This window comes from Corapipo altera, unplaced genomic scaffold (genome assembly GCF_003945725.1).
Source record: "Corapipo altera isolate COAL_440 unplaced genomic scaffold, ASM394572v1 0, whole genome shotgun sequence".
NCBI lineage: Eukaryota > Metazoa > Chordata > Aves > Passeriformes > Pipridae > Corapipo > Corapipo altera.
In genome coordinates, this window is record NW_020884872.1 from 24516906 (window position 1) to 24544308 (window position 27403).

The following is a 27403-nucleotide window of genomic DNA, read 5'->3' on the forward strand; positions in this document are numbered from 1 at the left end:
TGCTCAACTCCTGCAATTGCATTTTCATGTTTGAATGGCTCAGGTACATGGAAAACACTTATGGTCAATACATGAGAATATGTATTGATCGCCTTCTGAACTTGGGGATAGTGTAATACTGTCATATTTCTGAAAGACAATAGTACAGCCAAATGGAATATTTCTGACTATTTAGATCCGGCTGTTTGTAATGGTTGAAAAGTTAATCTGCATATTAGCTCTGACATTAAAGTGAAAACTATTTTTGATGCATAAATACACAATTACTACATTTCACTTAGTGGCACAGCCGAGCTTGCGTTTCAAGCATACTATAATGACATGAAAAGACAAATGGGTATTTTTTTTAATCAGTTTGATGCAAGTTAGGTAAGTTCAGCCAACATCATCTACATCAAGCAGCCTGAGAGAAGAAACTACGAACTTAGAATCTGAAGGAGAAATTACCCTTTTTACAAAGCTGATTTTTAAGGAGATTGAGTTGGTTCTCAAGCCACCCCCTCCTTGCCCTCCCTCAAACCAGGGGTCTACTCCTAGTCTACTCTGCATGTAGATGAGGCTTGTCTGCTTCATCTGTTCTGCTGCTTTTCCTCCTGCACAGGGACTTGAGAAGTTGCTGGTTTACTTGAGCTTCATGTGACAGAGTGGAACCCATTAGCAGAGGCATTGCTGCATGCCTATCATCAGGCTCAGAAGTTTTGTGGCCATGAGAGCCTGGGTAGCACTTACTAGGCAAGCAACACCCCCCTGGTGGGCTCTGTGTTACCAGGGCATCTTTCTAACAGCCGACCCCAGACAAGCAGACTCGTGCCAAGTAGGAAGGTGCAGAGAGCCCTGCTTTGGGTAAGGCCATGTCCTGTTGCATGTGTGCTCTGGTGAGCCCGTGTCAGGAACTGCAGAGCTGCATGTTCATAGGAGTCTAGGATTTGCAAAAGCAAGATGTGAGCAACCTTCACAGCACACCTTTGGATACTTCCATGGTATCAACAAAAAAAGCAGGACTTCAGCTTTGGATGTGTGCTGTGTGTGCTCATCTGTGCATGTGTGTTTTGTCTTCTGGCACAATCTCTTCTAGGAGGAGCAGGAGACAGATTATGCTGAGCTTCAGGTTATTAAAAACATTTTTTAAATAAATGGAATGGTCTGAATCCTGGTTCTGACCAATTTCTGTGAAGTTTTCATGTGTAAATCCCTTTAAAAACAAAGCAAAACAAATCTGCACAAGGGTGGAAATGGGGCTGTGCTGTTTTGCCAATAGATCAAAAGGCGAGCTTCTTCTCCAAGACTTTCTCAGCACAGTTGTTTGGATTTTCAAACTTGCTTGACAGATGAGTGGAGCGAGGATTTACAAACAAGTTAAAGGAAGCAGATATTCCAGCTTCTCAGAGTATTCCTTTGCTTTCACAGCTGTAGCTCACCACCACAGTCCTTAGGCGCTCACCCAGTTTGTATCGGCACACTCGCTTTCATCCGAGACCCTTAGACAGTGACCACGCTCCACAGCTGTTTTTAACACGTGTGCTGACAAGTGACAGCTCTCACATTGGGCAACCAAAGCAGATGTATATTGTCCCTCCCTGATGTCATTGTGCTTTATATCCCTACCAGCAAAAAGATGGAAGCAGACTAGGCAGGCTCAGTTCCCAAGTGAGGGAAAAATATGCAGCATAAACTGGAGGGAGGGAAAAAGACACTGGAGAGAATACAAGGATTTGTCTGCATGTGAGGAGCAACACTGACCCACCAATGGGTGGAGCAGAGGTGAGAAGGGCAGTGAACAAGAGGAACTGGAAGAAGCAGGGCCATTACAGAAGCAACACAGCTCCTTGAAACAAGGAGAAGGCAGTAATACAATGGATGGGCTTCTCTTGAGCAGGAGGTGCCACTGAGGTAACGGAAAAGAACAGTGGTATTAGGTGTAGGCTAAAAGTAGAAACCAGGATGGAGAGAGGAGTGGTACAGGAATCAGCAAAGTACTTGTGGCTCAGGAACAGTTGGGAATGGAGCTGCTGAAGATGGAAGAGGCTTTCTCATGAGGACTTATTTTTGGTGGGGAATTTGGAGAGGGCAGAAGGAAGGCGTTATTTTTATAAGTCATCTCAGTTCACTTCCCAGTTCCTTTGCAATCTTTTTTAAGATTGCAAACATTACTCATACCTTTCCTTCTGGATTGAACCTGGGCAACTTAGAGATTTCTGAATATTAGATTTTCAATGGCTAAACAGCATGCCCTTAGTAACTGCAGAAGTAGGTACAGCTTTCATGGAGACACGAGGCTGAGGGGGAGCAGAAGAGAAGGCAGCAATACAGCCAGACAAGGGCTTGACTTCCACCTCCTGCTACTGCAGTCACTCAGGGAGCAGGAAACAACACTGAAAGCTGATGAAGGGGAAAAAAGGGCAAAAATAAGTGTTCTCTCAAAAAGTGATTAACAGTCTCTCAAAGAGGGTTACTGTCTTCTACCTTTAGCTGGATTCCAAAGGCAGCAAGGTCTTCACGAAGACTGTCACAAGCCTCCAGGAGGGGTTTTCTCTCCCGCATTAACTGCTTCCTCTTTTCCTTCTGCTCTTGTTTGGATTCATTAACTCTTGGAGGCCCCTCCATTGGCACAGCATCTGCTGCTTCCGGCAGAGCCAGTGCATAGTGACGGACCCTCGTGCGGAACCTCACAAGCTCGTCAAGGACATTAGAGAGCACTGCAGAATTGTCTCCTCCCACAGCCACCTAGAAATCAAACAGCGTGCTTTACAAACATCTGAGAATGGTATTTAAAAAAAATCAACCCCAACTCAGCAGCACACATTGAGGCCTCATCACCTCTCTTGGTTGTACATCTTCCATATATTGGAATATATGGACTAATATGGACTAATATAGAATATATGGACTAATGCTGGACAAAAAGTTACAGTGGAGTCACATTTGGAAGTAGTTCAGTGTACTCCTACACAGGAAAGCATCTACATTGGAGGTCAGCACAGTGTTCTGACCTGAACATAACACACTGCATAACCTGAGTGTGGAACTCATCACCACAGAAAACCTCCAAGATGCCAAAAGTGTGCATAAGTTAAAACAGGGTTAGACAAATTAATGGAAGAAAGACCTGGCAACAGGAATCCAATACAGCAAGAGAAGTCCAGCCACTAGGCTCAGACAGCTCCTTGGCTGTAATAGTCCGAAGACCTCGCAAATGCATCAGCCTTTTACTCTGCCTTTGAGCTCCAGGCCTTCTTCAGGAAATACAAACCAGAAAAAGTAAGTATTTTCACTTTAAGTCTCTAGTCTATCCTTTCTCCTTGCATCAACAGAAAAATCTCCCCAAATCCACAGAACTTTCACCTGATCCACCTTGCCCAAAGTTACAGCCACTCAACCCAACAGAGCAGCAGCCACTGCACATGGTGAGTGGGTGTTTTCTGGCTGTATCCAAGCCCCCTCCTTCCCTCAGCCAGCTCCGAGCTTCCTCAGCCCCCGCTGGCTTGGTAGAAGTCTTGCTGGTCAAGGCCTCAAGAAGAGAACAGACTTGCTCCTCCTAGAGAGTCCTGGTCCAACAGCTGCCAGGACAGGAGCTTGGGAGTTAGCTGAAGAGAAAGGCCACTCCTCAGCACTGGCACTGCCAGGCTCCTGGTCTCACTCTTGGCAGAGAGACCATCCCTGTTTCTCATTAGAGGCAAACTCCTAAGGGGCAGGAAAAGGATGAACCTCCAATAAACAAGAGAAGGCCACTGCGGTATTTTATCACTAAGACACTAGAGGGGGAGCAGCCAACAGACCAGTGAAACATAAAACACACCAAGGCGGGGGGTGAAGCTGCCGCCAGCAACGCTCATCTGGGAGCAGAAGAGCAGCTGAGTAATTAAAGCCAGAGGGGACTGTAGTCACTGAACAGCAGGATGGAAAGGAGAGGGAGCAGTTTCAGAGGTCACTGACAAACAAAGAGGAGGAGGAGAAGGTGAGGGAGAAGCTATTGAAGATAAAAGCATGAGATGCAGCAAATTCCCCAAGCTTTCAAAACATGTAACCATGCTAAAGAAAAGGTTTATGAGACTGAAGAAGGTAATAAATCTAAGTGCCAGAAATGCTCCATAGTAACCTGGGGCAGGTAAAAGAGCAGGATAAATGCTTAAACACAGAAGGGAGAGGAAAGACAAATGATGATGGGAGTAGCAAACATGCCTCTACAAACACTACTGATGGAGTTCAAACCAGGCACATACTGGAGTGAGATCCTGCAAAAGGAGGGGCAGCTTTAGGAGATGAACTGATCCAATTTCCATATAATACACTGTGTAGCCCCTCAGGACTGATCTCCAGTTTCTTCTCCTGCAGTACTAACCAATCCAAAGAGCTTGCAAGAAGTTTTAAATGGAAATTTGGCCCTTGCTTTCCCCACAGATGATCACCAGTTTGCCCCAGCTGCACCTGCAATACTCTCAGCACTCTTTGGCAGAGCAAAAGCCCTCACCCGTGCTTCCTAGCTCTAAAACAGGCATGCCAGTTTCCACTCATCATCTCTTGATGGATTCATCTTAACTCCCTGTGGGCTAAGATCCTTCTCTTGCCAATGCAGAGAGAGACAGGCAGTCTTATTTTATACAACCACCAGATTAAGATGAACTACTCCTTAGCATCCCCACTGACAACTTCAGAAGCACAAGCAGTTACATTAGACCGTACAGCTGATTAGCTGAGATGAGTGCCAGCCCAAGAGCAAGACAGACCCACAGGCTATAGGCAAACATCCAAATGAAGAGGGCCCAAACACTGCTCCCTGTATCTTCTACACTAAGCTGTTGGCACAGCAGTGGCCAGGCCAGCCAGCTCTCTCCCAGACAGCCCACATGCTGGGACTCACAGCTGCATGCCTGGGGCTACCTGGCTAAGGGGCAAGAAAGGTGGGATGCTGAGCTGTTGTGGCTGGTCTCAAGGTCAGAGAACAATGCTTGCACCATTTTATTTACTAACGTGTAATGGGAACCTTTCTGATGAAGATTTTGATGGATTAATTTATTGGAATCTGAAAGAACAGAGGGACGGAAAAGAGTCTGATGTGCTTGCTTTCTTCCTTCCTTCCTCCTTTCCTCAGACCACCATCTTCTGCTGATCCTGTTGCCACAGAGAAACTAGCACAGCTTACAACAAAGAAAAGCATTCAGATACTTGTTTCAGGAAAAATGTGTAGGTGCATCAGACACCTGCATACAGGCAGCCCCGAATCTGGAGGAATGACTTTACCACCCAACTTAGAGAAAAATTTAAGTGTTTCTTATGCCACTAAAAATTAAGATGCAAACTTAAAGAACTGGAGTAAATAAACACATTTATCGCTATAGTGCCTGACTTTCAAAGGATGAATAATGTTATTTACATTTTCTTATCCTCTTCTCTCCCTCCCCAAAATAAATTTTTGCAGAACAGTTTCTCTAAAGAAACCTGTCCACTTCTTGGTATTCAACTCCATATTTGAGCAGGAGTGGAGCACAGAACAACCTGCTATTCTCCAACATCTTGTGTCATTTTAAATGCTCCCCTTCCGTACATCAGGATATCACCTCCATATTTATAACTCTCTTTCCTGTTCAGTACTTTGCTTTGAACTTTTTCTCCTTTTTTTCTCTCCCCACTCCTGTCTTTCCATGAATTAGACATGTAAGGGGGCCCCCCTCGCTCCTCAGTGCACTCCCCTCCCCACACCCCACCATGGCTCAAGGTAGAGCAGCCCCTTTCCCCCACCCCTGCTTTCTGTAGAGGAGTGGGACCTCAGCTTCTGCTCTGTGCAAGGGGGTCACAACTGCAAATATTCACACAGCTACTGAAGCCAACCTGGGTGCCACCATCGGAAAGAAAAGGAAAAGCTGGGGGAAAGCCAGACACATAACAGGACCAAATTAAAGGCCTCTAATGCCAACTTTTTCTCATTTCATTCCTCAGACTGATTTCAACAGCACCCTTGGTGCAGAAGCTGCACAAGAGTACCTCTGAGAAGAAAAAAGCCCACACTTTGTTCCACCTGCTCACACACTCTCCTAAGACATCACAGAAGAAACTGGAAGCAGAAAGGTTTACTAAAACCATCAATTACTTTGTCACATCTGATGCTTTTGGAAAGCATTCTATAAAATGTAACACTGGAGTTGCTCCCATATACTAGAACACATAGAAGAGATGTTTCATACCTGTCTTTCTCCAAAGGACATCCCAAGGGCATTGAAAAAACCTTCTACATAGGAAATAATGCTTCCATACACAACAGAGCTTCTAGGAGATCCAGCATCCTGTTTAAAAAACACTCAAAAGAGATTGCCCAGTCAATACATATTACAGAACCCAGCATCTCTCTGTAGCCTAGTCCACAGGGGAAAACTATTACTAATTATATAGATCTACCTCCACCAGGAACACCTGCCCAGACGGCTAATCTTACAGAGATATAAAAGCACCTCACAGCACAAAGGGAAAAGATTTAAATAAATGAGGGAAGGGAAGAGCTTATCACCAGCCTGCGCAGTGAGGACAAGAGATGCTTGAGAAGCTGCCATGCATTACATGTCTGCAGTGAATTAGACATAAAAATAGCACTTCTGGGCATGAAAGGGCTATGTGTATGGCAACAAAATAAAAAGAAAAAATCCCAGATTCATGGGCACCTATAGTATAAAGGATAAAAAAAAAAATCATTCTTTGAGTGTCTTACTGATGTGATCAATGTGGAGACCTCTTAGAGATAGTGTATGGTATTTTGTCATGCCCTGGTAGCACCAGAAACCAGCAGCAGCAGCAATAAAATCAAGATTAAATGATAGACTGAGGAGCAATTTAAGGGACTAAGCCTTGCCTAAAAAATAAGAGTGATGACACACACAAGTAAATTAACAGCTGGTACTGGATTTTATCCGACATCTTCATTAGGGCCTGACATAAACCATAGCCTAAAATCTGTAGAAGATCTGAACTGGGATGAGCTGGAGCAGGCCACTGAGACAAAGAAACAGGAAAATGCTCACTAAGGTAAGAACGGCAAGAAGGTTAAAGAGAGGAATAAGTAATTATGTGGATTTGCTCACAGCTCTTAAGGAGAAAAACTACAGACAGAGCCAGTAACAGGGACACTCCAACATCTGCGCTGTACCCAGGAAAGCTCCACCACCCTGACCAGAAATCCAAGGCAGCTGCCCCACAAATACCCCATCCCATTCTCAACAAAAGAACTGGCAGGAGGAATTCAGGGGAGAACGAGAAATGACTGACAAAATGAGGTTACTTGTATTTAGGAGTGAATTTGCTCAGAGTTATTTTGTAAAGGTAAGGGTAAGGGCAGAATTTAAAGCCAATGCCGAAAGAGGACCAGCAGCAGGCAGGATTTCTAAACAAACAGGCTAATTCTCTCTTAAAATCAGTTATTACCATGTACTCAATGTTTCTTTTACAGCACAAACAGGGTGAACAGATGACACCAGCAATCAAGGAACACAGCAACAAGGCTGAGGTGCTTGCCTTGAGTGACAAAGGGAGTTGTTGGTAAATAGAGACCCATAAGTGCTTCAGATTGTGTTTATCACTCAGGTCTTGCCCTTTCCAGCTACCTTGTTTGTGTCAGCATCAAGAGATCTTAACAGGGTCTCAATTTGCCAAAAGTCATCTGAAGACAGACTCATGCAGGAATGCTGATGCCACAGTTACCATGTGCCAACAGCATAAGCCACTCAGTCCCCAAAGCTGAGCTCATCCCCAGGACTGCCCCGTGTACCTGGGGTTGCCTGCCAAAGCCCCTGCAGCAAGCCCCCATCCCCATTTCCCAGGTTAATATCCATGCACAGGTTAATTTCTGTGCATGGATATTAAGCAAAGAAGCAGGGTAAGAACACCAAAATTAGCAGCATGCCACAATGGCTTCAGGCCTTTCAAAAACCTTAGGTATAAATAACATAGGGCAGCAGGAAAGAAACATTGTCTGGACACAACGAAGCACAAAACAATACCCGTGCGCAATTCCTGTGATAGGGTCAGGACAAATAGGCTCCATTACGGTCAACAATTTATGGAGCTTTGTTTCTGCTGGTTTCTTATGTGAACAATAAACTAATCTGTCTGCATTAAACAGTAGGACAGTGGACAGCTGTCATTTTCTGATCTCTGTATCCTAATGGGTTACCTTAGTAACAGCCTTAAGCTGTCTGTTGCCATGGTGAATGAGGTCCATAATTGCTGCAACAGCCCTGGAGGTGTCAAAGTCATCTGCAAACGCAGCCTTCACGGTTACTTTTGTGTTGGCTAGCCTTCAAGAAAAAAAGGTAACATTTAAGATAAGACAAACAAGATGCCAGCAGAACTCTGAATTCATCAGCTATTCAGCTAGAGGGAGTCATTGAAAGGACACTGTCACCTCCTTCCTAGCTGTCCTGTGATGGGCAACGCTACACTGATCAGGGAGAATATATCTTTCAGCTGAGAGGGGAAAAACTTGATGCATGTCAAAATCCAAAGTGTTACATCCATTCAATAAATATACATGGTTAATCACAGGAACCAAAAACAATAGAGCAAGTTTGCTGTAATAATTTCAAAACGGATGGAAAATGAGGTTGATATTAAGCACATCAAAAATCTTGCTAAGTTCTGGGTTTTTTTCCAGCAGCCCATTTATCATGCTAACAGCATGCTTCTCTTCCAAAGCCATATCACAGGCATCACTCCAGTGCCTGGCAAGAGAGCTGTCTTGGGGTTGGCTAGGAATCCTATTGTCAGGATCCATCTCAGAATCAGGTGCTGCTTCCTTGTTTTCCAGGTGAGCCCAATCCCAGCCCTGGGACTCCACCTGCCTTAGGCCAGATGGAAAGATCTGGTGGGACCATTTGTGTACACAGCCCCAAAAGCCAGCAGGCAACCAGCACTCATCACTGCAAAACCAGTGCCACCAGCTGCAGCCACTCTCAGCAGGAGGGTGAGGAGAGCAGCAGGAATAAATGGGGAGCTGCAAACAGCTGCTGGTAGCTTGTTCTCATACACAGTCAGGCGAACCAGAGCTCAACAGCACTGACCCAACGATGCTGTTTCCCAATAAAGCACAAGGAGCAAGGTTAGCTGGAGAACCTCAAGCTATCCTAGTGTCTCTCAAGGGCTCTCCTGAGCCTTATTTTGCTGTTTCTGAATTGGTTTTGCGTAGAATGCCTGCCTCCCCTCAGGTATCAGATGGCTACTGTCCTAATTCATTCCTCCCAACACTCTTTCCTGCAAGCTTCCTCCTCTCCACTGAGTATCTAACACTTGTCTAATTAAGAGCTCTGTTACATATTGGTTGTTTTTACACCTACAAATATACAAGTTGTGCCCTCCCACACATCCCCTACTGACAATCCATTCCAACTTCTTCAGGTCTCTCAGCCTTATCTCTCACCAAACGATCGCCTGCAGCCTCCTGCTGAAGGATTTGCTTTTGTCAAATACCACAGCTAGTTAATTCAACTCCACTTCCCTGTAACATGCTCCTAGCCCTTTGCAAGCCCCAGTCAGTGCAGCCACAAGCTTCCCCAACAGTGAGGTGCTCAATGCACACGGAAGCTGCCTTTCACTTCTACAGCACAGACCATTTCCCCTCTGATCCTATGTCCCACAGCTGCCTACACTTAACTTGTTTCAGGGCACTCAGCGCCTCTCTCACCCAGACTCCAGAGCACTGTGCTCCTCCTCTCAGCTTTGCACTCACCACAGAGCACATCTCAATCCTGGAAGACGATCTGGTTTTCATAAGGGACTCCAAAGAAGATTCTCCTCACCCCTGTCAGAGTCACAGTTTCTTCCTTCCCTGTGACATCCCTGCCCCCAGACACTTGGTTAGTAACCCCTTCTCTCCTCCTCTGCACACCACAGTGCCAGCCAGCTTGATTTTGAGTTCACGTGCCCAAGGTCTGTTACTCTTCCGTCGTTCTCTTTCTTCTCCAGTCGCTAATGCACTAAGCTCTCCTTATGAACTGGGTACCCTCACAACTGCCATAGCTTTGCCTTCTACATCACTCAAGAGGGGTAAAGATGCCTGTATTAGGACAGGAACACTAGACAAATAACACAGATTTTAAAAACACAATGAACTAAGTGTGGTAGACTATAATGAAAAGCAGCTGGCTAGAAAGAGAAGAAAAAAAAAAGCTGCCCTTGGTGAGGGCTGGGAAGGAAGACTGCTGCAGTCCTTCTTGTCCTGCTTCTTAAACAGAAATCAGAACACTGGTCAGCCTTCTGAACCTGTCAGCAAAGTACTGCTCAAACAATCACAGTCTTTAGGAAACAGGAGGTGTGCTTACCTTTCCCACAGTATGTCTTCTCTAACAGGGTCACACACCAGCTGTCCTTTTATATATGCATTTGCATCTGTAATAAATGAGGAGGTTGCCTGAAGAAGGTTCTTTGCATCATCCATGCTCTTGTCACTGAATTCTACTGCTAAGAAAAAAAGAAATTAAGGCATTATGATGAAGAGTATGTTGTCTATCATACAGAAGAACTGTATTTTGAGATGAAGGAAAAGTTTGTTATTATTTGTACAGCAAACTTTTCTTACCATTAATTGCACATTCTTCATGGACACTAGGTGAATTCAATCAATATAAAAACAATCACTACCTATGACAAAGTATTACCTATGGGAAAGGTATTAGACTCAAAAAAATGAATCTGGAAGTTGACTGAAGCAACTACTATTTGACTTTAATTTTTTTTTCCCATTATCGAATCTCTCTGCAAAGTTATTAATCCAAAGCTTTAGGATTTAGTATATTTCTAAGCATTTCCCTAGATTTAAGATGGAAATACATACCTCTAATTTTGTTCCTGTTCTAATTTAGGTAGACATAATCTGTATTTGGAGACCTCCAAAGAGGCCTAACCCTCACTACTTACTCTGTGAGGAATCCAGGCTTAACCTTTAAGAGTTAAAGGGCTTCTTCACCAATATCTAAAATCTAGATGAACGTTAAATTTTGTGGCCTAGCTTCTTCACTAGATATACAATTCCCTCAGAATATCAAAGCTAAACTGATCATACCAGTTTGCAGAAGCAATTACTAGAGAAAATACAAATTGCTGAAACTCATAAGGGCATATCTGGGATGGGATTCATCACACCCAACTTACACACACTGAAGCCTCTTAAAGTCACTGGAAGGAAAGATAAAACCATAAAGTAAATGATTCATTGCCTCCAAAGCAAAGCTCTGCTTTATGATGAGATCTGCTGCACCCTAACCTTACAGTGCTTCTCTTCCTCCAGCTGGAAAAACAACATTAGCCACACCACTAACCAGGCATCCACGCACACGGACAACCCCTACACTGCATTCAGCAGGACTCTAGCTTCAGCAGGCAATTCCACTTTGGGAATAACCAGCATCCACTCCTGCTGGCTAAGAGTTCAGCAGGCTCCTCTCACCTGCCTGCGCCCTCAGAAGTGCAGGTGCTAGACTGGCTCCCTCTCATTTCTACTGTGAGTTGCTATTAGCAGGAGGCTTTTTTCTTAATTTGTACAGTAATGTGCAATTTTCTATAGAAGAGGTCTTGGACAACACACAAGAGAGCTCACATGACTTTGGTGGAAGCTGTGTCCACCTAGGACAAGCCTAAATTTAAATTAATTCCTTTCCACAGTATCACACCAGAGCCATACATCGCCAGTGCTGTATTGCTTCAACATTTTATAGCGGACCTCTGCAATAAGGTATATCCAAATTACTGCTTGCAGCATATTCCTATTCTCATCAGTACTGAGCATCACCCACAGTAACCTCACCTCTGCTCACCTTACAGCCAACTGCTTTGTGCAGTGACCCAACACTGCCCAGACTCTTTAGGGCAGACAGTCTTAGCAAGGGCACAGATCTAAGAGGACAGAAGTAGCTGGATGTGAGACCTGATCTCAGTTCAGTTAGCCCAAATTCCAAGGAAGCTCAACTGTTAACACAACTCTCCCTCCGATTTACCCCAGTATAACTAAGGCATAAGCCTGGACCTGAATTTGTCAGATTTTTCACTTGTGTGTAATTAAAAATCTGCATTACTGCCTCATTAACACTGATTTTAAAATGAAGCTTTGCTCAGTTTTTAAAATGACCAACGTACAGGCTTCTACAAAACAGTGAGATATTGAGAGAGATCATCTATATACATTAGGATTGCTCAAGTGATTACCCTGGTTACAGGAACTCTGCAAGGAATACCTGATGAAAGTTTATCCTCATGAAGCCTGCTTTCATTAAAGCCATTCTTCATCCCCAATTCAGGGCATTCTCCTAAACCACTGCCTGCAGGCACTGCAAACCCACAGCACAGCAGGGGCAGGCCCAGCTCTATAAACCTTCACCATAGTCCCTACTCCTTCCCTCCTTTGCCACCAAGGGCATCATCACTGCATCATCAAAGTACAAAACCTATGTTTATTAGCATCAACGAGTAACTACAGACCAGAGGGGTCAAAACATTGCAGTTCACTCAGGTTCACAAAATCACCACAGATTTCTGGTGACCAGGAGAGCATTCTGGAGCTAGAACCCCCACTGCCCACAGCAGGCTCACAGCCCCTCCACATCACTGCATAGAGCAAAGCTGCTGCTGCTGAGATGCAAGAGGAAAAGCACTGCCTCACAATGGGGTCCCATAGGGCTTCAGAGATGGCACCTCCCCTTTTAAGCTGCACCCAGAAGCACCTGGCAGGCACACTGGTGGAGGGTCACTTTGCTGCTGCCTATGGTACCTAGGAACGACCTTTTCCCAACAGTCTCAGGTGTGCCAAAGGGTGGTGATTCAGGCCTAGAAGGGAATAGCCAGGGGCATCAGCCAAAGCAAAAGGCCCAGATAATCACCAACACCCCCAGAACTCAGCTTCATGCCAAGCAGCTCTGCCCCACCAGCCTGAAAAAGGTTGAAGGAGCATGGGGGACCTCCAGCAGAAACACACTATGGAAGGGTGATGTCCTGCATCAAAGCCTCTTCTCTTTGACTTTTCTCCTCTTCCCCACAAGCCTACAAAAATCTTTTACATGCTCAATCCAACAAGTGTGGCAACATCACCTGACCCGCCAAACCTGCATTTTACAAAACACTTTCCTTAACAGGCAGGGGTGGCGGGAACCATCGCTGACGAGTTTAGGCTATAAAAACCTTTTAAGAAACAAACAGAAGGTGCTTGGGATCTCTGTTCTAACAAAAACACTTAGGAGCAGACAGCAAGATGAGAAGGAGAGCAGTAAACTTATCTTTAGGCCAAAGCGAAATGGTAGCAGGGACACAAACTGACAGGCAGGACAGTAAATACTGGCTCAGCAGGGACTGACTTGCTCTTTACTGGGCAGTAATAACACCCACAGCCTTGTAAGGTGGAGGTGCAAGTGCATCAGACTTCCAAGTAACCCTCATCTGCCAATAGACTTACTGGCACTACACTCTGATAAAACACCACCGTATCCTTTCATCAAAGATGCCTATTTCTGCACAGGTAGCCCTCCTTTATTATCACAGAAAGGTGCTTAACCTAGAGTTAATGCAAAAAAAAAAAGGGTCACGTCCTTCTGGAAGAGGTTCAAATGCAGCCAGCTGACATGCAGTGAAGAAGGCCTGCAGGCAGCTCTCCCTGTAGGGCTCCAGTGACATTCCTTGCCCTGAGACAAGCTTAGGAATTAACAGCCATTTAACTCTCCCTTGTTTACATGACATACATATATCTGATGGTGTAGTAGATGTTAGCCTTTTCTCCTTCTTTTGTTTTAAACACACATTTGTTCAGGACTCCCAAGTACCCCCAGCTACAGCCAGGGAGCTATTGTTATGTGTCCATGGCATATTTCATCTGCTGACAGAGACCCAGAGGAAACAGCCAGGGGTTGCCACTGCCCTGCAGCATCATCCCGAAACAGCCAGGCACACCACCAACCCACTGCCTCCCCCAAACGGGATGTTGTTTTGCAGCAGACCTCCCAGCTGGATGCACTCCTCCCTTCCTACCACAGTGGAAATCAGAAGTTAATGACCACCTCTCTCTTTACTATCCCATGCTTTGATATATTTCAGGGACACATGGCACTCCTCATGCCTTCGGCTGTCCTAGGAGAGGGAGGCTCCACCAGGAATATCAGACGGATGCCTCCTGCAAGCAGCTGGAGTTATTAACAAGCAAAAAGACTTCTCAGTCCAACGACTCCACATCTGTAAAGGCTTGCAGCACACTGATGGACACTAGCAAAGCCCCAGAGCCTTATCCACACCCATGCTCCACCATTCCCTTGCCATGCTGGGGGTGAGGGCACTACCATCTGCTTTCGGCAGGCCCCAATAAACTGGTAAAACCACTACTCATGTGAAAACCTCTTCCAGTTCAAAGTATCATCTACCTATTGGAAACACCAAAGGGTAAACAAGGAAGCTGACAAAATCTCCCACACTTCTCCCCACCAGCAGGGTCTGCCAGGTTAAGCTGATCATTAGGTTACCAAGTGCTAGTGTAAGCGAGCTGCATTGCACCAGAGAACTGCCTGAACACTCAGTAACTCCACAGGACAAAAAATGAGAACACAGCAGGGAGATAAAAAGTTATTAGCAAGCCCTTGTCATACCCTACGGGAATGTAAGGCAAAGCTCCACCTAGATATGTCTCCAAAACCAGCTGATCATGACTGAAATACAAGTAACTGCAGCAGAAGCAAATCAGAGACTGAGGTAATTCATTAACTGAAAGTGCAATTAACTGAGAGTCACAATTAAGTGCAGCTCAGGAAGGTATTTAGATGAATGGTTACGTACTGTGCTCAGGAAAGATGCTTTTCTAAATGTGAGCCAAAGAGCAGCCCCACAGAGCACCACCAAAACCTTTCCACCCACTGAAAGGGAACTGCAAGGCCCCACAGGGAGAGTTCACTCCACCTCCGCATCACCAGCTTGGAAAGCCTGTGTGGAAAGCCAGGAACAAATAGGGGGCTTTGTCCTTACCTGAGCTGTATCTGCCGCGCAAACAAAACATCCTGAATTGATCTGACGAAAATTTCTTCAGGAAATCCTAAACTCCATGAACAAAAAGATAGCCTTAGCATTATTCAATTTCTTCAGGAGTCATTAGTTTCACAGCATATTTCAGACAAACTAACATGAACAGTAACATAACTTTGCAGTTTAAGATAGGCAAAAATCTTTAAATTCTAACACTGGTTTAAAGCCTAAACTAAATAAAATCTAATTCCATTTAAGACAGCTATGCATACATATACATGCTATAAATACACACACAATGTCCAATGTAAGACAGTGAAAACTAGTTTGCAATTACGATCAAACATACAACTGTATAAAGACCTTTGCAAAAAATCCCGAAGCGAAATTATCAGACTAAAATTGGAATACAATCTTACAGGAAATGAAAGCTCCTGAGTTTTGCAAACTTTATGAAAAAAGAAGATTTCTTGAAAAAGAAAATAAGTGTGCTTTTTCTGCAGGACTAGAATATGAAGGAAAACAGGGAATGAGCAAATATAAATCTTAGCAATATAAAAAAAAATCTGTATTAATTATGAAGTCTAATTAATTTCACTCTAATATTTATCTAGCTTCACAAATAATTTACTCCAGTAAATAGGAAATTATTACTATTACTACTAGTATAATTAATTTACATTAAGAGTATAAAGAACTATTTAAATGTTTGGAAGGTACACTGACAAAACATTCAATCACTTCCAACCCTGCTCTCAGCAAGGCTGGACACTGTGGCAGATTGACTGTGAATACTGCATTCCCACTTTTTTTTTTTTTTTTTCTAATTTGCAAACTGGTTGTGATCACTGAAGTGCCATGAAAATCAAAAATCGTAAGAAGTCAGTACAAGTGAGAAAATATGGAAAGTGTCATTTGCTTACATTTCATATTTTGAAATACAGCTTCTGCTACCAGACTAAACCAGCCTGAACACTAAAGGTAGCACAGCGTCAGCAATGTGATGCCTCTCAAACGCAAACAGAAATAACTGAGGCAGTGAAAATCAAGAAATATACAGTGATTCTGATGGTTTTGGGGTGTTAGTTTGTTTGTTTGCTGTGGGTTTTTTAAAAATAAACTCTGTATAAATGAGTGTATCCAATGTGCCCAGAAGCTTTACACTAATATAAAGAGGTAGAGTGTGAGTAAAGTATGGAAATGAATTCAAATTTGGTAAAGGACCATCCAAACTGGAAAAAACAATTCTAGATTTCATTAAAACCAGAAAAAGTATCACAGCTCTTTGCAAGCAGGTTGCTTGGCCCTGTGTTATCACAATCTGTTTGATTTTGGGGGTCAGAATTAAGTTATTAAAAAAAGGGTAAGAAAAAATTGGAGTAGGGTACAAGGAGGGGAGGGAAAACAGGGTAGCTGGATCTAAAGAATCCCAGGTGACAGCCTGAAATGCAGGTGGGCCAAAGGTTTGTCCTGGACAGACTTCCTCTCTTTTGGAACAGGTATAAAAACTTCCTGAAGGGCTTAACTTTCAAAGTGCAAGCCAGCTATAAAGGAAAAAAATGTTTCACTGGACTGAAAATCACTTACTGGGAAGGATTAATACTTGTCAGCCATGTGTAAGGGCAGACATGAAAAGCAGAGACCCACAAGGAAAAAAGAGACAGGCCTGAAGTCTTAAGTTTTCTCAGCACAAGTCCCACCATGGAGGACATGTAAGGGAACATTTTTGTATGTCAATTTTAACTTCATTCACTGCATTTGTGGTTATTTCTCCACTCTGTCCACAACACCTGCTGAGACTCATGAGATTTCTATGAAAACTGTGAGCTATGGGGAAACAGGGCTTAACTGTACCCAGACAGCATCAGAAGACTTAAAAATAAAGCAGCTCATATTGAACTTCTTTTTAAAGGGATTTTAATTAAGTCTTCTGAGAGGGCAAAGGGGAACATATGTGCTGAAGCAGCTTCCCCAAGCTTTGTCTAAAGGAAGGAAATTACTCTGTTCTAGCAATAGGCATCAGCCATCACGGGAGCCACCGCAGTGCCAAGCACAGCTGTATCATACAAACCTGGTAAAGCATCCCTGCTACAGACTCCCTACACCAGACTATGGGACACAGTAAAACAGTAGCTTGTTTTAAGGTATCAAAAGGCAAAGCTTGGGATATAAAAATAAAGGCTAATACAAGAGACTGCTGGCATAGTGTGGCCTAACAGCTTCCTGACAAAACACTGACATTATGTCTCATTTCACCTAAAGCAGGACAAGGAAAAATGTCTGCTCTTTTCTAAGTCCCAAAAGCACAAGCACTAATAAGAGCAGAGAGGTGAGAACCCATCACTACGGAACAGAATCGCTCAGGTAGGAAAAGACCCTTGTGACCACAAACCTATAATACAGGACTCTGGTATTGGGCACAAATGCTCTCAGTTCAGTGAGATCCATCCTCCCAAGCAAACCCCGAGTGCCAGGAGGTATCATACATCCAGATCCACAATAACAGATAGATCAGTGCTGGAGAAACACTTCAGGTCTTTTGCTGAAGAATAAGCACACAATCCGAAGTTTTCTCAAAAGAGGGCTGTGATGAATATTTACATATTACAAATATACTTTGCTTCAATTAATAGGAAGAGATTACCTTAATTGTTATGTAGTTTTTTAATGACTTGGACATTTTTTCTTGGCTTCCTTTAACATGCAAATGCCCTAGAACAAAAAAAAAAAAAAGGAATGAATCAGGATAAGTAAGCATGCTTCTGAATGGGGAACGAAATGAGAAAGACTGTACTGAGACCCTGGAAACGCTGGAGGCAGCATATGCTGTGATGGAAATGCGCCAACCATTTCAGTGCAATGTGTCACATTTTTCAACAGCTTTGTCTGCAGTCCGGCACACCTCTCCATCCTCAACTTCCACTGGGTCGCTTTTAAAACAGAATTTTAAAACACTAAAAAAACCCACCACTGCCATGAGTCTCCCTGCTCAGAATTATAGCAAACTGATAAAAACCAGCAAACAAATACTTTCAATCTTCACAGAACAAGTACCTTACCTGTTACTCTTGACTTCTCAGAAATATTTTAAGACCTTTAAAGATTTTCCAGTGATTTCATATTAAAAACATCCCTGAAACTCAAAAAATTTTCTGTATTTATTACTTGCTAGTGGCTGTTAACATTAATTTTTTTAATCCTAAGTTTTATAGTGCTGGTTCAAAATATCTTACATGCAAAATGAATTTTCTGCACGTTCTCTACTTCTCCAGTCTTGGGAGACTGAGAAAAAGCAGTGGGAGGGAGGGATGCAGCTACAATGCCTAATTTGATTTTGAATGCCTAACTGAGTTTATCTTAAAATGTGATCTCTGAGCATCCTAGAACTTGAAATAGTCACACAGACTATGGCTTTGCAGGGGCTGTAGGACAGGAAAAAGGTAGTAACACTGCATTTAAGAGAGTATGTAGAGCTTGGCATTCAGACTGAAGGTTCGAAGCAAGACAGGAGAAGTGTAGCCTGAGGTTGCCCATTTGAGGTCTCATCCCTGCTTACCACGGCACCACCACCGATGGAAAGCATGAATTATTCACAGCACTGGAGAGATGCTAAACGTGCTGCCATTGAAAGACTACTCAGAAATGTTGTTAAAAGCCTTAATTAGTCTCTCCTAATAAAACAGTAATTCTGTAAGAACCCACAACTAGCATGCAGTTTTTAGGCACATCCATGATCTGCAGAATCCAGCACTTAGTCAGACATAGAGGCAGACTTTTAAGCATGAACTTTCCTTGCTCTGTTCATACCCCACACCACCACTCTGCATTCTTTCGGATTTGGCAGCCCAGTGTTACCAGTGCCTGAGTGCTCCACAAGGACAATGTATAATCATGCTCCTGCTTTTACACGTGGTGGCAGAAGTGGCATTCCTTGCTCAGCAGCTCGTGCAGCTGTCTGAATTTTGTGCTACTCGCCACACAGAGATGCTTTAGCAGCCTTGTCTGGAATGCCCTCACTTCCACGAGCGGATAAAGACCTCATTGCACTCATCTGGATATGAAAGCAACACACTCAGGCCTGGTAAATGGATGTGAAAGCACCTGGTTTCACTTCTTAGACATTTCTAAAAATGATTCAAAGCAGCAGGGACTCACCATGAAACAGCTACCTCCAGTCCTACTCCAACTACCTGGAATTTTAAGCTTGCACAACACACTATGGAAAGCAGAAAAGAATCAAAAGAGTGTGGAACCAGCTACAGCAGAAATTCATAATTTCCATGGATCCATGAATCCAATCTCCATGAATCCAACCAAAAATCTTGCTTTCTCTGTATTTGTCCTGTCTGCTACCAGGTGAGACCACTTTCACCATTGCATTGTTAAACTTGGGACGCTGCTCAATAAGAACATTTAGGCTGTCAGAGAGGCTAGACATCTGCAGCTCTTGCAATTCAAGTAAAACCCACAGCCAAAATTCTCCTGGGAGAAAGGGAAGAGCCTGGGTATGATTACTTTTTTCCTTTTGCACAGGTGCCTAAATATTGACTTACTTAACTTTGGGCAACCAAGCTTAAAATAGTTTGACTATGCTTTCCTAAAAAGGTACAGGTAACATCTGATTTTGAATTAATATTCCTCTTCCAAGAGTTTCAGTATCTAGAATGACTTCATTCAGGAATCACAAAATACAGGGATTTTCATAACTTCAGTCTGGCAGTCTTCCCAGAGTACAAGTAGTCTAAAAATAAACTCCTTATAAGAAGATTTATCCACAGTGCAGGGATTTTCTTCCTCTAATGGGGATTGCTCCTCCAATTCTGAGCCTGCAAAATTCTGAGGTCTGTTAGTAGAATAAATTGTTCCTGAGGCTGATTCATTTGCCCTAAATAATTTACGCTGTCATCCTCCAGCAAAATTTTTTGATTTAATGAATGTAATCTGTCAGCTCCTAGAGAACCTCAGTGTACAAACTGCCCTTGGAATTAAGTTCTCCCTCTTTTTTTTTTTTAATTGACTCCTCTTTATTTAGCTAGTAGTAAAGAATATTTCCATATGGTTTCAATTCCAAGCTTGAAAAGTCAGATTCACTGTTTTTCAACGGAAGGCTCCCCTTGGAAGCAACCAATGTATCTCAGTGGAAGTGCAGAGGATTCCACAGTGCCTCAGGAACAAAGCACACCCTGGAGGACTCACCAGCCTCTGGACAATTGCTATTGATTTACAACAGGCTCTACACTGGGAACTGAAACTAGAATTCAATATTCATCCCATACACTACAAATTTATAAAAATGAAAGCTCATGTAATTCCCGCAGCATGCCACAGGCTTAACTCTGCAGCTCTTCTATTCAGAGAAGCAGCTCCAAGGGTTCACAGAAACATCCTGCCCAAAGTACTGTTCAGTAAAAAGAGAGACTGCAGACTTGAACCTGACCTTCTACTGACTTCAGCTGTCCATGCAGAACCACGATTGCAATAGAAAGAACAAATTTCCAGGTTTCCATCAATGGGGACAGCACTAGTACCATCAGATTACAATGTAGTTCAAAGCACTGTACAGCACAAACTTCACTGAATGAGGCACTGTTGTGCAAAGGCAGCAAGGAGCAATTCTACACAATGCCAGGCAGTAAAACATGCTGAACACCAAAAGACAGTTTTGTACAGTTTAGTCAGGCATAGCCAGCAAGGTCACCTTGGGGGAAAAGGTAAGGTCAGTGACATCTGAGGGCTACACCAATACCAAGTCACCCACACTCCACAGGAAAGCACAGAGACGCTGCAGCTGGTCAGGGCACTACAGAGTGATGATAAAGTGATGAGGCTCTGTGTCTCCACTTTTCTATAGAGCCCAGGAGTGAGCAGCTTGGTCTTTATGCAGACCTCCTTGTCTCCACCCATCAGCAGCCTCACTGGCCATTCCTGACCAGCACAGATCAAAGCATCCGACTCACTTGGTCTTCAGCACGAATCTTGTTTCTAATACCCATCACTAGGTGTAATGCTACTGGTGGATAAAATAAAGCTTCCCAGGAGAATGTAAACAGTTACAGGTACATGAATTGCACACCCAGAACAGTGGTTGCTTGCTGCAGCAGAACATCTGCCTGTAAGGCTTCATCCACATTTCAGACCATACAAAACAGCCCAGCTCAGACACTCCTCTGCAGGATCACAACTTTGTGAGCTTTGTTGCTTCATCAGTTGATGTATCTTAGCATTCTCCCCTTTCTTGTTTTCCAGTAATACAGATATTTTCTCTTATCATCATTAAAAGCCCTTCACCGTATTTACAAACTCAAGCTATTTTATTCTGCATGCTACTGAAAACTTACTTTTAAGCCCACAATCAACTGAGAGACATTGTGAGAACAAGACTAGTTTATTCTATTCTCAATGCTTTTAAAATGTTACATTCAGCTACCTGCTCACTTGCCACCTCCACTCCCTGCCTTCAGATACTGCAGGTTCTGGTTCTAAGACAGAAGGAATTTCTGAGTTTAGCAGGACTACATAAATACATATAGAAAATATAAACTAATTTCACCCTCTTCCTGCAGAACTGTTACAAAACAGTTAAAGCCAAAATACAATTAAAAAAGAAAGCCTATGAAAGGATGCTCTCAAATTTTGAGGAAACTCAAATGAAAGGGAATGAAACTCTACAGGTAAAACTCTTTTAATTAGGAGTAAACACTGTACATGGGTAACACATACACTGTTACTTTTTAGAGACTTCACCAGATGAAAATTAGGTATATTTCACTGTAACTCTTTTATTAAGTTTCAAGATTCACTGTCATTTATGTTTCTTTACTTACTGAGGTCACAGCAGTAGAGCATCTGTTTTCATACCATAAGATGCCAAACCTAAAAAACCAAACCATTATATTTGTACAGCCCTTTCAGGTGATTAATATTTCACTTACCAGAATGCAAAAAGTAATTCCCCCATTGCTCACATTGATGATACACCTCACACTGTGCAATTTCATTTTCATGATGAGGAAATGCAAGATCTATTCCACCAGTATGGATGTCCAGGTGCTTTCCAAACACTGCACTGTAACAACATTTTCCTGATCGGTAAGTAGAACACTACAAAATCTTTTTGTAAAAACAAATGCAGAAAAGAATAAGATGAAACAACATAAATAGATTTTAAGTGTACAATTTAATAGCTTCAGTTTTAAAACAAGACTTTACATATATCTCGGATACCAATACTGCAGCCGAACTTGTATGGACAGGACCCATATCTGTCTGCAATTACTCCTCCTCAGCGGAAGCAATTATTATTCTACCTTAGTTTAAAGGACAGCAAGCACTATGTCTCCCTTCCTTGTTCTGCTACAGGTTCAGTATCAGACAGTTGCCTTCATGTGCAAACCTAAGAGCTTTGAAGCAGTGAACACTTCTGTAAATTTGGTATTACTATTCCTTATCTTGCACCTTTTCTGTTAGAATTCAGACAGTACTATGTGCAGTCACAATGAAAATGCTTAGCCCTATATTGTTCTAATGTCAAAACAAAGTGTCAGTGCCTCTCATCTCCCAGGGCTATTTCTCAAATCCCAACAGTGCTGCTGGATCGGTGTGGGGCACCCATGGGCTTGCCATGGAACAGGCCTCTCTGCAAACACTGGTGGCTGGCAGTAAGGTGTTTGTGTGGCTAAAACAGGATAGCCTTAGACACTTGCACGTTAAACACCAGGAGTGTCAAGGCTGCTACACTCTGTCCACTGCTCCAGGCAGTCCCTCCCAGCTCATGCTGGACAAGTTAGCAACTTTATTTTGCCCATCTGTTGAATGAAGACAACACTCACCTACTCACAGGGATGTAAGTCAACCCTAACTGCCCAGAAACCAGAGGAGTTTGAGCAGGGGAAGATGTAAAGCCTACACAAAGAGAAAATAAAGGCAAGGTCCCCCTCCATGTGCACGTGTGTGCACACAGACACACAAGGCCTTCACCTTAACAAGTTGCTCCTGGTCGCTGGCTAAACATTGGTTTGTCCCTTTTTGAGACAAAACACCCTGCTAATCCCCTGGCTCCTGATGGCTCTGCAGAAGCTGTTGGGGGAAAAGAGAAGGAGAAGAGGGGAAGGCAGGCAGGTATAAAGGCAGGCAGGAAGATGGGCTGACACCATCTCCCAAGTTCATCCTCTTCTGCTTCCTGCCTGCTTCAAAACTGGCTAAAGCACAAATCCCTCTAGAACTGGCCCTTGCCTTCCCTTGTGCCATCTACAGAGGAGCACTTGCTGTTTCCTCCAACAAAACTATGAAGAGCTGGAGAGGGAGAGATGGATCTGCCAAATGCTCAGAAGCAGGAGGAGCAGCCCACCTCACAAGAGAAACTGCATAGAGGAGATCAGTCCTGAGAGGGTCACAGCACTGGGTTCCCTCCTCCAGGGCTGCACTAGAGCCCAGAGACCTCCTCATTCACCTTCACAGACTTTTCAAAATTAATTCACCTAGCTTAGTTGAAGTGCTTTGAGATATCTGGTAAAACACACGGCTAAGTAAGTATTGCTTAAAATGGCCCTTGGACAGCTGACTGGAACGGCAAAATATTTTTGGTGACTTAGCAAAATAAGCTCCCCATTTTTCACAGTCCAAGATTACTACACTTATGCTCTGCATGGGTCAGCTTTTATTTACAAGGCAGGAGCCTCATACAGCTGCAGTAAAATACATTTTTACAGAAAGAAAGGCAGACTATAAACAGCACTGCATTAGTGGACAGGCCATTTTGCAACTGGCATTTCTTATCTATGCACTTCTGTCACAGGTTGTACTTCAAACAAAAGATGATTTTCTGCACTTCAGCTGCTTTAAGAACTGCTTCTTTATGCTGAAACTATTTACAGACAGGAGGTTACCCTTATAAATGCTTTTTGTAAGCAGGCAGTAATGACTAACAATCCCAGGTGCACCAGCAAAGCATATGAAAGAGAAACCTAAAGCAGCTGGTTCCATGTCCTTTCAGCTTTGGTCAAAAACTTAAAACTAAACAGGGTCAGAACTAAACAATTTGTTATTAGCTTCCAAAAAAATCTAAGACTAATGCAAAACTAAGTACCACTATCAATCTTCCAAGAGAGAACATTTTTTTTTCCTCCTGTGGCGAAAATAAAACTCTAAATTAACAGCTAATTACATTAAACCAGCTACAAGCAAAACACTACTAAGTACAATTCACACTGTGCCAACAAGAATATACTGTCACAGAGTATTTAATACTGTGGCTGACTTTTAAAGGAAGATGAAAAATACTTAAGATTATTAGCATGAACATCCACAACTGCTGTTAAGATAAGGGCAGCAGGATCTCATATGCTCGCTGGAGCTAGGGTGGAATCCCATGCCCTGTCCTCCTGACACAGCACTACATGCTGAATTAGGTCTGATGGGGACTGCTAGAAGGGGAAGGAAAGCAAATCAAAGAGGTACCATAACTTTCACAAAATCTTTGGTTATTCAGTTCAAGTTAAAAGACTTGCTAATCAACTGTGTGATCCTGCATGCCATATTTTAAGTACCAAGTCTGACTCAAGAGAAAGTGCCCAAACGTATCAAGACAGCTGTGATAAGGTTGAAACACAGTTTATTTGGGCCACATGTGACATCCCGAATTGCATAAAATGGTCACATTAAAACCAGTGCTATCTACTGACCAGAAAACCCTTTCAGTACTGCTGCTACCATTGTACTGTGACTGAAAACAAAAATAGCACTTGATTTAAAATCCAAGAAATCTGACCTTGATATTGTGGAACACTCAATGTGCCATCCAGGTCTTCCTCTTCCCCAGGGAGAATCCCAAGATAGCTCTTGAGGCTTGGCAGCTTTCCACAGGGCAAAATCTTTACTGTGTTGTTTATCAGAATCAACTGCCAAGAATAAGTGATTTGTTAATGGGATATGTCTCAAAGAAAAAAAATGACCAAATGAAATCAAGAGGAAATCTGTGTTTAGTGAACTACTCAGATTTTAATACCCTTCAATCAACTTCTGTCTTTTCACTGCAACTTCCCTCCCTTCCAGTTGACCAATCAAGTATTTGAAAAAAACAGTATACTGAAATAGATTTTTACAAGCTAAAAAGATGGATTCAAGATTCCTTAATACATCATATCCTTGCAGTGCTTTTGGCCTTCCCTGGCTTTGTATGATTCATTTAGTTACTTATTAGCCAGCTTCCCCAGACAAACTGACTGCACCGCAGCAGAAAAGATAATAAAACCAAACCAAAACACACAAGTTAACAAAAAAACACCCCCTTTCTTTTTTTTTTCTGGGACACAAGTACTTCCTGTTTCAGATTCTATAAAACCAAGTGCACAGAGATGAGAATCAAAACTATTCTCGGACAGTAGTAACTTTTCACTACTGTTTTCACCAATGAGTTCTCTACAAAGGCCTCCTCCCCAGCTATATTTGTTGCTTCTCTCACTACACAGCCAAGGAAAGGATACAGTTCCTTTTTGCCAGAGTACTGCAGGATTGTTCAGCTCTGCTGGCTCCTAATCCCCCATTGATTACACACCACTCCCTGGCAGGAGCTAAAGAATAGGGTTCTGGTCTCTGCATCTTTTTTCTAACATGACCTCACATTTAGAATCACAGAATTCAAAATTCATAAGAACAAAAGAGATGGAAATATAACCCTAGTTTTATCAACTGAATCTTTATCTTGGCTCTTCCACTAGTTTGCCACTATCTGTTGACTCCATCCCTCTTTCACCTTTTTTTGAGTGCACTGCTACAAAAGAGCACTCTTCAACTTCTCCGTTGTAAGCAAAACAACCATCAAAATTTTTAGAGATATCAGTACATTTAGTTGTGACTTTGGAGTAAAAAACATAATCAGTCACATTTGAGGCTGGAAGGCACATCTGGAGACAGACTAATCCAAACCCCTGCTCAGAGCAGGATCAGCTACAGCAGGCTGACCAAGATGGTGTCCAGTTGGGTTTTGATTACCACCAAGAATGGAGACTCCATAGCCTCTCTGAGCAGCATGGTTTATATTAACCATCCTCAGAGTAACAAGGACTTTTCTTAGCTTTAAATGGAATTTCCTGTGTTTCAGGTTGTGCCTACTACCTTGTGTCCCATCACCAAGCACCACTGAGAAAAGCCTGGCTCCATCTGCTTTACTCCCTCCATCAGGTATGTATACACATGGGTAAGATTCCCCTGAGCATCCTCTTCTCCAGCTTGAGCAGTCCAAGCTCTCTCCACTCTTCCTCTTACGAAAGATACTCCATTACTTTCATCATATTCATGGCCCTTTGCTGGCCTTTCTCCAATATGTCCATGTCACTCTTGTACTGGGGAGCCCAGCACCAGACCTGCACTCCAGGCATGTCCCACCAGTGCTGAGCAGACAAGGATCACCTACACTGACCTGCTGGCACTCTTCCCTGTACAGCCCAGGAGGCTGCTGGCTGCCTCTGCAGTCAGTAATTGCCTCTAAATAACTGTTGACAAAACACATTCCCTCTGTAAGCTGTAATGCTGAAACAACTCCAGAGCAGAACTGTGAGAAGTTCTGGCTGCAATTCACCTGAGCATCAGTCTGCCAGGCATTTTCAGTAATTGCAAAGAGAGTTTTTTCAATGATGAAATATTGAACTTCAGTGTGCAAAAGGAAGCAGGAGGCCTGCATCAAATTCCCCGATGCAGAGACCTGATGAGATCCAACTTACAGAAACTACAAGGGGGCACAGCAATCATGCAAAGCAGGACCTGCAGCAAAAACCCCACAGCCCATGGTATAGGCCTGCTCTAGCACAGCCTATCAAGAGATTGCTCACCCTCACACAAAGGGGCTGCTTAGCAGTAGTCCAGTGGCAAGTAATGAAGGGAACAATTCATACAGTTAGCATTCACCAGAGTGCAACTGCCTCAACAATAACACAGTAGATGAGGTTTCCCTCTGTTTACCCTGGACTGGCTACCGCACCAGGGAGAACACCACCTCACTGTGAAGTTTCTATGTACCACTGCCAAGTATTTAATTAAAATTGATTAAGAATACTAACTGTTCTAAGGTACCAGAGCAAAGGTACAGAGGGAACCAAGGATGAAAAGAGACCAAGTTTCCTCTTGCACTGGCAACAGTGAGTGAGTCAAAAAATAATTACAAAAGCAGTGTAGTCTTAATTAACTAGAAAGTTAGCTATACACAACAGGTTAGAAAACTGTTTCAGCCTGTTGAATGAAAGTTTATCATAGATGCATCACATGTTCAAACAATGCAGTAACACAAACAAATTGGTGCCGTGAACTTACCTGCTTCATCTTGGGTATCAGGATTAATTGCAGTTAACACTCCATATCTTTTTCCCCAGGACTTAACATCAAAATAAACATTGCCTAGTAGAAAAGAAGTGTTTAATTGTATAGCAAAGATGGGGTACGTTGATGA

General features: G+C 43.1%; 1 protein-coding gene across 3 annotated transcripts in view; it reads right to left on the reverse strand.

Annotated features, from left to right (window-relative positions):
• The window catches only part of CARS2 (cysteinyl-tRNA synthetase 2, mitochondrial), a 36675-nt gene that overhangs the window by 1267 nt on the left and 8005 nt on the right, over positions 1–27403 (reverse strand). For all 3 annotated transcript variants that reach the window (XM_027639913.1, XM_027639895.1, XM_027639903.1), the window contains 9 exons: positions 27268–27351; positions 24731–24860; positions 21897–22030; positions 17609–17676; positions 14968–15034; positions 10299–10437; positions 8156–8279; positions 6180–6278; positions 2464–2724 (listed from right to left, as the gene is read on the reverse strand). In XM_027639913.1, the coding sequence (XP_027495714.1) occupies positions 2464–2724; positions 6180–6278; positions 8156–8279; positions 10299–10437; positions 14968–15034; positions 17609–17676; positions 21897–22030; positions 24731–24860; positions 27268–27351 (1106 nt within the window). The remainder of the gene's footprint in view (positions 1–2463; positions 2725–6179; positions 6279–8155; positions 8280–10298; positions 10438–14967; positions 15035–17608; positions 17677–21896; positions 22031–24730; positions 24861–27267; positions 27352–27403) is intronic.